Source organism: Bufo bufo, chromosome 11 (genome assembly GCF_905171765.1).
Source record: "Bufo bufo chromosome 11, aBufBuf1.1, whole genome shotgun sequence".
NCBI lineage: Eukaryota > Metazoa > Chordata > Amphibia > Anura > Bufonidae > Bufo > Bufo bufo.
Window position 1 is genome coordinate 34915962 of NC_053399.1, and position 13878 is coordinate 34929839.

At 45.3% G+C, this 13878-nt stretch overlaps 1 protein-coding gene across 3 annotated transcripts in view; it reads right to left on the minus strand.

Moving 5' to 3' along the window:
• The window catches only part of LTK (leukocyte receptor tyrosine kinase), a 209805-nt gene that overhangs the window by 24387 nt on the left and 171540 nt on the right, over window positions 1–13878 (minus strand). For all 3 annotated transcript variants that reach the window (XM_040412272.1, XM_040412271.1, XM_040412270.1), the window contains 3 exons: window positions 10989–11171; window positions 3200–3298; window positions 2874–3023 (listed from right to left, as the gene is read on the minus strand). In XM_040412272.1, the coding sequence (XP_040268206.1) occupies window positions 2874–3023; window positions 3200–3298; window positions 10989–11171 (432 nt within the window). The remainder of the gene's footprint in view (window positions 1–2873; window positions 3024–3199; window positions 3299–10988; window positions 11172–13878) is intronic.

The following is a 13878-nucleotide window of genomic DNA, read 5'->3' on the forward strand; positions in this document are numbered from 1 at the left end:
AAAAATTTCCCAGTGGGCCAATACCCAGGGGGCTGCCCGAGCCCTCCTCATGGCCTTTGGGGGATACAGGACATAATTATCTGATTCTTTCAGCAACAATAAATACTAGGAGTATCAGGTACTTAGGCACCAGGCCGGCGTCCTTGGACAGATTCAATGTAAAACATTGGTTTGCCTTCACAGTGATTCCCTAATATACACTGTACGTCTATTATCAGATCATTCAATTTCAGTGCAGGGACAACCTGCAATTCCCTCTCAGCGGACAGATGTTATTACTGCTTGTCCAAGTAGTGCCCTCCCATACGCTGAGCCCCTCTATGTAAAGCTAAACCAGACCTTAAAGGGGTTTTCCAGTTTTTATTTTTTTAAAGGATTTGTTTATATGATAAGAATCGATGCAATTTTCAAATATAGATGTATTTAAAATTCTGTATAATGTATCCATGGCCTAACTGAAACCTGTGACGCCCTACACATCATGTAATTTCAGTAAGCAACAGTCTTACATGACATACATGTGCTGGGTCGGCACACAGGACACATCCATGTGATAATTAAATAGGACTTGTGTTGGAATAATAATTTTTATTGTGGTTATTACAGTAACTACATCGCTGTGTGTATTTACATGGTGGCCTGACTCTAGGTGATGTGAAATGGCTGCCTGTCTCTAGTTGATGTCATGTTGTGAATAAAGTTCAGTGCTGCAGGTATTAATACTGTATATGTTCTGCTCCCTAATACACTTCTTATCACCTGTTAGATACCTGAGCCGTTCGCTATAATCCAGGTCACATGATACATGTGAAGGTCACATAATGGCTCACATAACTCACGCCATGTTTAGTCCTATCCAGCTCTCCTATGATTGCATTTTACAGGACTAAAATGGGCCGTGCCGTTTTTTTTCTTTAGGGAGCGGCTGCTATATAGATATAATAAAGGACTGTGAGGAAATTTTAAATAAATGTACACTGACGAGCAAAAGGGTAAGAATGTTTTGAACTTTTGACTTTCAGGCTCCATATCTCACCACCCTCTACAGCTTTGAACGTGAGATTACCATCATTTTATAGACAACCATCTTGGCTCATCTTGGATCTCATACAGACATTGGACTTTCAGCTATTTAGCATATGATTAGTTATGAAGATTCTTGTCTTGTAACTACATTGTTACCGTTTTGCTCCTGGTGATAGAACAATCTTTGTCTTCTTGTATACTACAAATTACAACCTGTTCTCACATTACCTAATAGTTTAGTGTGTTATTAGGTTGATTCCCAAGCTGGTTTGAATCCAGGAGCAGCCATGAAGAAAATAGAATATGAAATGAAGTCCATCCATCCATTCCAAAGCCAAGAGGTGGACGTCAAGGCAAAATATCAGAGTCAACAAGTCGATTCATCACAAGGTCTTCATAAAAGTGAGCTCACAGACGTCCATGCAAGCACCGTACCACGCACGTTACACAAGTCTGGAATGGTGGCCCAAAAAAAAGTGAAGAAGCCTCAACTTCAATATCTTCATAAGAAGCGTCGGCTCGAGTTTAAAAAAATATATACAAACAGTGACAGTATAAGATTGGAAACGGGTGATTTGGAGCGATGAGACAAAAGTCAATATACTGGTCTCTGATAGGTGCAAATGGGTCTGGAAGAAACAAGTAAAAAAAAATGGATCGAGGAATTGAAGGAACTGTCAAGTTCGGTGGAGGAAGCCTGATGATATCGGGTTGTTTCACAGCCAAAGGCGTTAGATACTTGACTAGAATCAATGGTGGTCTCAATGCTGAGCTATATGTGAGTACCCTACAAGATGAGGTATTTTGTACACTCGAGTACTATGGATATGAAAAGGTCGACATAGTGTTCCAGCAGGACAACGACCCGAAGGATACGTCGAGATTGACAAAGAAATGGTTCAATGACAATGAGGTAGAGGTAAGGGATTGGCCCACACAGTGCCCAGACTTCAAGCGAACACTTGTGGGTCGACCAGTATGCACCAACATTAGGAATGTGAAGAAGAGTCCTGGGAACAGATTTCAGTGGAAACATGCTTGAATCTGATCAAGAAAATGCCCAGATGGATTCAGGCAGTGTGTGGAAAGCCAAAGGTAGATTTACAAAATATAATAAAAATAAAAATTTAGATTTTTTTTTAGGAGCAAAACAGCAACAATGCAGTTTCATGACAAGAATCTGCATAACTAATCATATGCTAAATAGTTGCAAGTCCAATTTATATATAAGATAGCCAAGATGGTGGTCTATAAAATGATGGTAGTCTCACGTTCAAAGCTGTAGTCGATGGTGAGATATAGTGTTGATCGCGAATATTCTAATTCGCGAATTTTTATCGTGAATATTGGCACTTCGAGAATATCTAGAATATAATGCTATATCTTTGTAATCGCAAATATTAAAAAAAAAAAATTCACCAGTACCCAGGATCCCTCACTGCTTCTTGCTTGTGGGCCAATGAGAAGGCTGCAATATCTTTGACTTTAGGAGTAGTGTTGATCGCAAATTTTCGTATCGCAAATTTTTATTGCCGATTTTCGCAATCAAGAAAATAATGACTGAAGATCACGAATTCGCGAATATATGACGAACATTCGCCCAAATATTCGCGAAATATCGAAAATTTGGATATTGCCCCTGCCGCTCATCACTGGTGAGATATGGAGCCTGAAAGTCAAAAATTCAAAACATTGTTACCCTTTTGCTCGTCAGTGTATATTACAACATTGTTCAGCACCCTATTCTCTACATAATTTAAATATAATCATTTAAACAGAAAAACCTCTTAAAGGTTCATTCCCTTTAAAACTTTACAGTAGTATAGTTATGAATATAAGTGTTATACCTATACACGTGACATTATCACTTCCCAGCATGGTGCCGTGTCCACAAAGACACACAACTCTCTGTTCCATGTCTTTCTTACAGTTTCCGGATTTACAATGGCTGCAGTTGAAAAACAGCTTGATGTGCACTTCCCCGTGGTTTTCCATTACTGTGTGAATTAAAATAGTAGAGTTAATGGACAAAGATTTATCACCACCAAATCCTACATAGGTGTTACACTGTATGGTGTCTGTCCTTCTTCTGCCCCCTTTCTGGAAGGTGGTGGCCTCTTCTGGACACCATGCAGTTGATTGAATTATTACTTATGTCTGTTTGTGATCTCACCAGCCAAGGGCTGCAGAAACATTTCTCCAGATGGATTTATGAATGAAACGCCATCTTGGCCATCAGCAGAAATATCATCCAGCTGGGAAGTGTCCCCTCCTATAAATAAAAGCAGCTATATGAGAACAGATGCAAAATACTTTCATGCGTGTTAGGGTCATCAACTGTCCAATACCTCACTGTGTTACAAAAATAATAATGTGAAATAAACAGTATCTCACAAAAGTAAGTACATCTTTTCTTGGGACAATACTGAAGATATGACACTTTAATACAATGTGAAGTAGTCAGTATACAGATTGTATAACAGTGTAAATTTGGTGTACCCTCAAAATATCTCACCACACAGCCATTAATGTCCAAACTGCTGGCAACAAAAGGGAGTACACCTCTAAGTAAAAAAGGCTAAATTGTTCCCAAAGTGTCAATATTTTGTGTGGCCACTATTATTTAACTTTTTTGGGCATGGAGTTCACTAGAGCTTCGCAGGTTGCCTCTTCCATCCTCCATGACGACATCACGGAGCAGGTGGATGTTAGACACCTTGCACTCCTCCACCTTTCATTTGAGATTGCCCCACAGATGCTCAATAGGGTTTAGGTCTAGAGACATGCTTGGTCAGTCCAGCACCCTCATTTTCTTTAGCAAGGCAGTAGTCGTATTGGAGGTGTGTTTGGGGTCGTTATCATGTTGGAATACTGACCTGTGGCCCAGTTTCCGAAGTAGGGGTTCATTCTCTGCTTCAGTATCTCACAGTACGTGCTGGCATTCATGGTTCCCTCAATGAACTCTCCATAGCCGGCAGTACGCATGCAGCCCCAAACCATGACACTCCCACCACCATGCTTGTCTTTGTACTCCTCACCTGGTTGCTGCCACACACACACTGACACCATGTGAACCAAATAAGTTTATCTTGGTCTCATCAGACCACAGGACATGGTTCCAGTAATCCATGTCCTAAGTCTGCTTGTCTTCAGCAAACTGTTTGCGCGCTTTCTTGTGCATCATCTTTAGAAGAGGTTTCCTTCGGGAACGACAGCCATGCAGACCAATTTGATGCAGTGTGCGGCATATGGTCTGAGCACTGACAGGCTGACCCCCCACCTCTTTAACCTCTGCAGCAATGCTGGCAGCACTTGTACAACCTCTGGATACGACGCTGAGCACGTGCACTCAACTTCTTTGGTCGACCATGTCGAGGCCTGTTCCGAGTGGGACCTGTCTTGTTAAACCGCTGTATGGTCTTGGCCACCATGCTGCAGCTCAGTTTCAGGGTGTTTGCAATCTTCTAATAGCCTCGGCCATCTTTATGTAGAGCAACAATTCTTTTTTTCACATCCTCAGAGAGTTCTTTGCCATGAGGTGCCATGTTGAACTTCCAGTGACCAGTATGAGAAAGCGTGACAGCGATGACGCCAAATTTAACACACCTGCTCCCCATTCACACCTGAGACCTTGTAACATTAACAAGTCACATGAAACCGGGGAGGCAAGATGGCTAATTGGGCATAATTTGGCCATTTTCCCAAAGGGGTGTACTCACTTTTGTTGCCAGTTGCTTAGACATTAATGGCTGTGTGTTGAGTTATTTTGAGGGCACTCCTAATTTACACTGTTATACAAGCTGTACACTGACTACTTTACATTGTATAAAAATGTCAGTGTTGTCCCATGAAAAGATAGAAAAAAATATTTACAAAAATGTGAGGGGTGGAGTCGCTTTTTTGTGAGATACTGTATATATGATTATTTGAAACCACATTATACTGTTGGAAAATGCAAATGTGATCGCACACTACATCCAGCACTCTGCCCTCCATGCTGGATGAGACATTGGTTTATATTTTGGCCAAAGCATAGTAAGCCACTCACCGCGTCAAGGCTGTCTCATGAGTGGTCCCTAACTCTTGTTCCTACCTGTTCATGGGCCATGACAGCCACATAAAATCCAGGGAATGCAGGTCAGCATGCAAGCCAAGTACACTTTGCTTGTAACCCCGTCCGGTGCCATTACAGCTTTCATCGGATCCAGGGATGCAAGTACCAACATGCATGCTGAACCTACCATATACTTCTCCTGGAGCCAGATGGCCAATGGTAGGTTCTATACAAGCAGACTCAGTTTTATACTGACTTTAAAACCAGCCTCAAGGACAGATTAACTGGTCAGGTGTGCAATGACTCCAAGGAGATCGCCACGCCTCCAATATATACTACAAAGAAAAAAATAAGGGGTTGGGTCAGCACAACCTGCTGCAGGTGCAGATCACTATGGCGAAATACATATACAAACGGAAAATGCAAATGTGATCGCACACTACATCCAGCACTCTGCCCTCCATGCTGGATGAGACATTGGTTTATATTTTGGCCAAAGCATAGTAAGCCACTCACCGCGTCAAGGCTGTCTCATGAGTGGTCCCTAACTCTTGTTCCTACCTGTTCATGGGCCATGACAGCCACATAAAATCCAGGGAATGCAGGTCAGCATGCAAGCCAAGTACACTTTGCTTGTAACCCCGTCCGGTGCCATTACAGCTTTCATCGGATCCAGGGATGCAAGTACCAACATGCATGCTGAACCTACCATATACTTCTCCTGGAGCCAGATGGCCAATGGTAGGTTCTATACAAGCAGACTCAGTTTTATACTGACTTTAAAACCAGCCTCAAGGACAGATTAACTGGTCAGGTGTGCAATGACTCCAAGGAGATCGCCACGCCTCCAATATATACTACAAAGAAAAAAATAAAGGGTTGGGTCAGCACAACCTGCTGCAGGTGCAGATCACTATGGCGAAATACATATACAAACGGAAAATGCAAATGTGATCGCACACTACATCCAGCACTCTGCCCTCCATGCTGGATGAGACATTGGTTTATATTTTGGCCAAAGCATAGTAAGCCACTCACCGCGTCAAGGCTGTCTCATGAGTGGTCCCTAACTCTTGTTCCTACCTGTTCATGGGCCATGACAGCCACATAAAATCCAGGGAATGCAGGTCAGCATGCAAGCCAAGTACACTTTGCTTGTAACCCCGTCCGGTGCCATTACAGCTTTCATCGGATCCAGGGATGCAAGTACCAACATGCATGCTGAACCTACCATATACTTCTCCTGGAGCCAGATGGCCAATGGTAGGTTCTATACAAGCAGACTCAGTTTTATACTGACTTTAAAACCAGCCTCAAGGACAGATTAACTGGTCAGGTGTGCAATGACTCCAAGGAGATCGCCACGCCTCCAATATATACTACAAAGAAAAAAATAAGGGGTTGGGTCAGCACAACCTGCTGCAGGTGCAGATCACTATGGCGAAATACATATACAAACGGAAAATGCAAATGTGATCGCACACTACATCCAGCACTCTGCCCTCCATGCTGGATGAGACATTGGTTTATATTTTGGCCAAAGCATAGTAAGCCACTCACCGCGTCAAGGCTGTCTCATGAGTGGTCCCTAACTCTTGTTCCTACCTGTTCATGGGCCATGACAGCCACATAAAATCCAGGGAATGCAGGTCAGCATGCAAGCCAAGTACACTTTGCTTGTAACCCCGTCCGGTGCCATTACAGCTTTCATCGGATCCAGGGATGCAAGTACCAACATGCATGCTGAACCTACCATATACTTCTCCTGGAGCCAGATGGCCAATGGTAGGTTCTATACAAGCAGACTCAGTTTTATACTGACTTTAAAACCAGCCTCAAGGACAGATTAACTGGTCAGGTGTGCAATGACTCCAAGGAGATCGCCACGCCTCCAATATATACTACAAAGAAAAAAATAAGGGGTTGGGTCAGCACAACCTGCTGCAGGTGCAGATCACTATGGCGAAATACATATACAAACGGAAAATGCAAATGTGATCGCACACTACATCCAGCACTCTGCCCTCCATGCTGGATGAGACATTGGTTTATATTTTGGCCAAAGCATAGTAAGCCACTCACCGCGTCAAGGCTGTCTCATGAGTGGTCCCTAACTCTTGTTCCTACCTGTTCATGGGCCATGACAGCCACATAAAATCCAGGGAATGCAGGTCAGCATGCAAGCCAAGTACACTTTGCTTGTAACCCCGTCCGGTGCCATTACAGCTTTCATCGGATCCAGGGATGCAAGTACCAACATGCATGCTGAACCTACCATATACTTCTCCTGGAGCCAGATGGCCAATGGTAGGTTCTATACAAGCAGACTCAGTTTGCTGAGTCTGCTTGTATAGAACCTACCATTGGCCATCTGGCTCCAGGAGAAGTATATGGTAGGTTCAGCATGCATGTTGGTACTTGCATCCCTGGATCCGATGAAAGCTGTAATGGCACCGGACGGGGTTACAAGCAAAGTGTACTTGGCTTGCATGCTGACCTGCATTCCCTGGATTTTATGTGGCTGTCATGGCCCATGAACAGGTAGGAACAAGAGTTAGGGACCACTCATGAGACAGCCTTGACGCGGTGAGTGGCTTACTATGCTTTGGCCAAAATATAAACCAATGTCTCATCCAGCATGGAGGGCAGAGTGCTGGATGTAGTGTGCGATCACATTTGCATTTTCCGTTTGTATATGTATTTCGCCATAGTGATCTGCACCTGCAGCAGGTTGTGCTGACCCAACCCCTTATTTTTTTCTTTGTAGTATATATTGGAGGCGTGGCGATCTCCTTGGAGTCATTGCACACCTGACCAGTTAATCTGTCCTTGAGGCTGGTTTTAAAGTCAGTATAAAACTGAGTCTGCTTGTATAGAACCTACCATTGGCCATCTGGCTCCAGGAGAAGTATATGGTAGGTTCAGCATGCATGTTGGTACTTGCATCCCTGGATCCGATGAAAGCTGTAATGGCACCGGACGGGGTTACAAGCAAAGTGTACTTGGCTTGCATGCTGACCTGCATTCCCTGGATTTTATGTGGCTGTCATGGCCCATGAACAGGTAGGAACAAGAGTTAGGGACCACTCATGAGACAGCCTTGACGCGGTGAGTGGCTTACTATGCTTTGGCCAAAATATAAACCAATGTCTCATCCAGCATGGAGGGCAGAGTGCTGGATGTAGTGTGCGATCACATTTGCATTTTCCGTTTGTATATGTATTTCGCCATAGTGATCTGCACCTGCAGCAGGTTGTGCTGACCCAACCCCTTATTTTTTTCTTTGTAGTATATATTGGAGGCGTGGCGATCTCCTTGGAGTCATTGCACACCTGACCAGTTAATCTGTCCTTGAGGCTGGTTTTAAAGTCAGTATAAAACTGAGTCTGCTTGTATAGAACCTACCATTGGCCATCTGGCTCCAGGAGAAGTATATGGTAGGTTCAGCATGCATGTTGGTACTTGCATCCCTGGATCCGATGAAAGCTGTAATGGCACCGGACGGGGTTACAAGCAAAGTGTACTTGGCTTGCATGCTGACCTGCATTCCCTGGATTTTATGTGGCTGTCATGGCCCATGAACAGGTAGGAACAAGAGTTAGGGACCACTCATGAGACAGCCTTGACGCGGTGAGTGGCTTACTATGCTTTGGCCAAAATATAAACCAATGTCTCATCCAGCATGGAGGGCAGAGTGCTGGATGTAGTGTGCGATCACATTTGCATTTTCCGTTTGTATATGTATTTCGCCATAGTGATCTGCACCTGCAGCAGGTTGTGCTGACCCAACCCCTTATTTTTTTCTTTGTAGTATATATTGGAGGCGTGGCGATCTCCTTGGAGTCATTGCACACCTGACCAGTTAATCTGTCCTTGAGGCTGGTTTTAAAGTCAGTATAAAACTGAGTCTGCTTGTATAGAACCTACCATTGGCCATCTGGCTCCAGGAGAAGTATATGGTAGGTTCAGCATGCATGTTGGTACTTGCATCCCTGGATCCGATGAAAGCTGTAATGGCACCGGACGGGGTTACAAGCAAAGTGTACTTGGCTTGCATGCTGACCTGCATTCCCTGGATTTTATGTGGCTGTCATGGCCCATGAACAGGTAGGAACAAGAGTTAGGGACCACTCATGAGACAGCCTTGACGCGGTGAGTGGCTTACTATGCTTTGGCCAAAATATAAACCAATGTCTCATCCAGCATGGAGGGCAGAGTGCTGGATGTAGTGTGCGATCACATTTGCATTTTCCGTTTGTATATGTATTTCGCCATAGTGATCTGCACCTGCAGCAGGTTGTGCTGACCCAACCCCTTATTTTTTTCTTTGTAGTATATATTGGAGGCGTGGCGATCTCCTTGGAGTCATTGCACACCTGACCAGTTAATCTGTCCTTGAGGCTGGTTTTAAAGTCAGTATAAAACTGAGTCTGCTTGTATAGAACCTACCATTGGCCATCTGGCTCCAGGAGAAGTATATGGTAGGTTCAGCATGCATGTTGGTACTTGCATCCCTGGATCCGATGAAAGCTGTAATGGCACCGGACGGGGTTACAAGCAAAGTGTACTTGGCTTGCATGCTGACCTGCATTCCCTGGATTTTATGTGGCTGTCATGGCCCATGAACAGGTAGGAACAAGAGTTAGGGACCACTCATGAGACAGCCTTGACGCGGTGAGTGGCTTACTATGCTTTGGCCAAAATATAAACCAATGTCTCATCCAGCATGGAGGGCAGAGTGCTGGATGTAGTGTGCGATCACATTTGCATTTTCCGTTTGTATATGTATTTCGCCATAGTGATCTGCACCTGCAGCAGGTTGTGCTGACCCAACCCCTTATTTTTTTCTTTGTAGTATATATTGGAGGCGTGGCGATCTCCTTGGAGTCATTGCACACCTGACCAGTTAATCTGTCCTTGAGGCTGGTTTTAAAGTCAGTATAAAACTGAGTCTGCTTGTATAGAACCTACCATTGGCCATCTGGCTCCAGGAGAAGTATATGGTAGGTTCAGCATGCATGTTGGTACTTGCATCCCTGGATCCGATGAAAGCTGTAATGGCACCGGACGGGGTTACAAGCAAAGTGTACTTGGCTTGCATGCTGACCTGCATTCCCTGGATTTTATGTGGCTGTCATGGCCCATGAACAGGTAGGAACAAGAGTTAGGGACCACTCATGAGACAGCCTTGACGCGGTGAGTGGCTTACTATGCTTTGGCCAAAATATAAACCAATGTCTCATCCAGCATGGAGGGCAGAGTGCTGGATGTAGTGTGCGATCACATTTGCATTTTCCGTTTGTATATGTATTTCGCCATAGTGATCTGCACCTGCAGCAGGTTGTGCTGACCCAACCCCTTATTTTTTTCTTTGTAGTATATATTGGAGGCGTGGCGATCTCCTTGGAGTCATTGCACACCTGACCAGTTAATCTGTCCTTGAGGCTGGTTTTAAAGTCAGTATAAAACTGAGTCTGCTTGTATAGAACCTACCATTGGCCATCTGGCTCCAGGAGAAGTATATGGTAGGTTCAGCATGCATGTTGGTACTTGCATCCCTGGATCCGATGAAAGCTGTAATGGCACCGGACGGGGTTACAAGCAAAGTGTACTTGGCTTGCATGCTGACCTGCATTCCCTGGATTTTATGTGGCTGTCATGGCCCATGAACAGGTAGGAACAAGAGTTAGGGACCACTCATGAGACAGCCTTGACGCGGTGAGTGGCTTACTATGCTTTGGCCAAAATATAAACCAATGTCTCATCCAGCATGGAGGGCAGAGTGCTGGATGTAGTGTGCGATCACATTTGCATTTTCCGTTTGTATATGTATTTCGCCATAGTGATCTGCACCTGCAGCAGGTTGTGCTGACCCAACCCCTTATTTTTTACATTATACTGTTATTACCTTGGTACCCCCCTCCTCCACCTCCAGAGCTACATGGTCCTCCTCCACCACCAAACCCTCCATAGGTGTCCCACTGAAGGCTGGCCCGTGCCTGGTAGCATGACTGTCCCCCTTCTGCTCCTTCTAGAAGAGATTTCCCAGCCCACGGTAGTTGAGTAATGTCATTCCAGCCTCCGCCTCCACCTGTAGATAGAATAGAACATGATATCATAAAAGGCTACTCTAACCCATAAGAGGTCAAACATATTATTTTTGCACTGAGGGACCAAGGCATCATGCTACATCTCTGAAAGTCAAACATCACTTCTTTATGCTGGTACACAACCGAAAGGGAACCTAAAAATTTGAGGCAGTTGATGAATATGTAGGACTTCTTAAAATTGATCACTTCTAATGTGTATGGGGCAGGTTGACCGCTCATCAGTGTCTGCTGTCAAATAAAAGGATCAACGTGCTGAATTTTCACATGCCCTTTCCTCTGTTCCCTGCGAGACAACATATAAGCAACAGCTTATCCCATTGTCCTCATAGTAGTAAATACACGGTCTAAATGTGGTCATATGTAATAGGTGTAGGTTGATGTTTGAACAATGATCATTTTGCTAAAGCAGTCATAGCCATTTTTGTCCATGTTGGCCTTTAAAATGGTCAATTACACCAAGTAAAGGAAGTACAATCTTTCTGGAAATATTCTTGAATAAAAGATCATTAATGGACAAAACAAAAGATTTTTCCTGACCATTGTCACGGGGTGCCAAAGGCGCACTCGGTCTCCCATCAGCCGCAGACCTGCTGCTTAGCTTCGGGAGCGAGAATCTGTGTTTGGCCTCATTCCCAGGGCGGCTTTGCTAGCTGGGAGGCTCCCTGCTCCTAGGTCTGGCTTGAGCGCCGAGCTGATCACTCGGTGCTCGAGTTGTCTGTCTGTCGGTCCTGTGGCGCTTGCCACGTCACATGACCCTCAGACCCCACTATAAATACAGGCAGCCTGCTGGCCACAGGTTGCCTGTTAATTCTAGGTTCCTGGCTATTTGTTGGACTATTGAATACTCATCTGATCCTGTTCCCTGACGATCCTTTGCCTGCTCCACCTGTACTGCGCATCCCTCCTGGTATTGTGACCTCGACTTCTCTGGTACTTCTCTACTCTCCTGGTATTTGACCCCGGCTTCTCCTGACCATTCTTTGCTTAACCCTTTGTACTGCGTAGCTCTCTTGGTTCTGACCCGGTCCGTTCACGTTCCGTATTTTGTCTTGTCTGTCTTCCCTGCACATATCCTAAGTAAGGGACTGTCGTCCAGTTGTCCCCTGTCATCAGGACTCGTGAGGCAAGTAGGCAGGGCCAGGGGTGAGGGTGGAGCGCAGTTGTCACTATCCTTCCCCCTGTGTGTGTGTGGACGTGACCGTTACAACCATCAGATAATTTTTTTTTAACATGTATTGCCCTCCTAAAGGGGTTTGCCAAGCTCAAACCAGAATTACTGTCTGGTAGGGTTGATCGTGGTGGCTAAAATGAGCCCCTTCTCTCTGCAATCAGAGATTCTCTCTGCGATCACCAAATTTGGCTCACAGGTACACCAGTTGTCCGGGAAAGTTTTAGACCGGGTCTCAGCTCTCTAGGACGTACCGTTCCAGAGATATTCCCAAAAAAGCCAATACAAGCCTGCAAGTCTTTCTCTTCAAATCCCAACTGCCATACACATGGTCACATGTCCCTTATCAGCCAATAGAAGTTTGCAGGCCCTTAGTCTCCACATACACACAGTTTTACTCCAGGTTTCCATAACAACCCAGCCATTTTTCTTCACTGCTGTAGGTGAGCTTTAGGCTAGGGCTACACGACGACATGTGTCGCACGACACACAGGGCATAACTACACTGCGACATTGATGTCGCACGACAATTTTTATAATGATAGTCTATGGTGTTGCACTGTGACATGCGACATGGTGCGACTTTGACGTGACAGTCACAGAAAAATCCATCTTGGATGGATTTTTTGCGAGTGTCGTGTCGCAGTCGCAGCATGTCGCAGTGTGACACCATAGCCTATCATTATAAAAATTGTTGTCCGACATTGGTGCGACACTAGCCTTAAAGGGGCAGGGAGCTGTGGAGGTCACTGTTAAGGGGGCAGGGACCACTATTAAAGGGATAGCTGCTGTGGATGTCACTGTTAAGGGGCAGGGGCTACTAATAAAAGGGAAGCTGCTGTAGAGCTCACTGTTAAAGGGGCGGGCACTGTGGATGTTACTGTTAAGGGGGAAGGCCGCTGTGGAGGTCACTGTTAAAGGGGCGGGCTTTGTGAGGTCACAGCTGCTGTGGAGGTCACTGTTAAGTCAGCAAGGTACTGTGAGGTCACTGTTAAGGGAACTGGGTACTGTGGAGGTCATTGTTAAAGGGACGGGTGCTGTGGAGGTCTCTGTTAAAGGGTCAGGAAACAGTGGAGGTCACAGAAAAAGGGGCGGTCCCCTATGGAGGTCAGTGTTAAGGGGCGGGGTGCTGTATAGGTCACTGTTAAGGGGCGGTCCCCTATGGAGGTCAGTGTTAAGGGGCGGGGTGCTGTATAGGTCACTGTTAAGGGGGCGGGCCGCTGAGGAGGTCAATGTCAAGGTAGTGGGGTGCTGTGAAATTCAATGTTAAAGGCGCGGGCTGCTGTGAAGGTCAAAGTTAAGGGGATGGGCTCTTGTGAAGGTCCCATTTTAAGGAGGCAGGGCACTGTGTCTGTGTGTGGGGGTCAGTGTTAAGAAACGAGAGGCTGTGTAGTTCACTGTTAAGGGGGCAGGGTACTGTAGATGTCACTGCTATGGGGGATACTGTCGACATCTTTTAACGACACACAAACATTAAATGAAATAGATGAAATATACCCGTGCGAAGCCGGGTCCTTCTG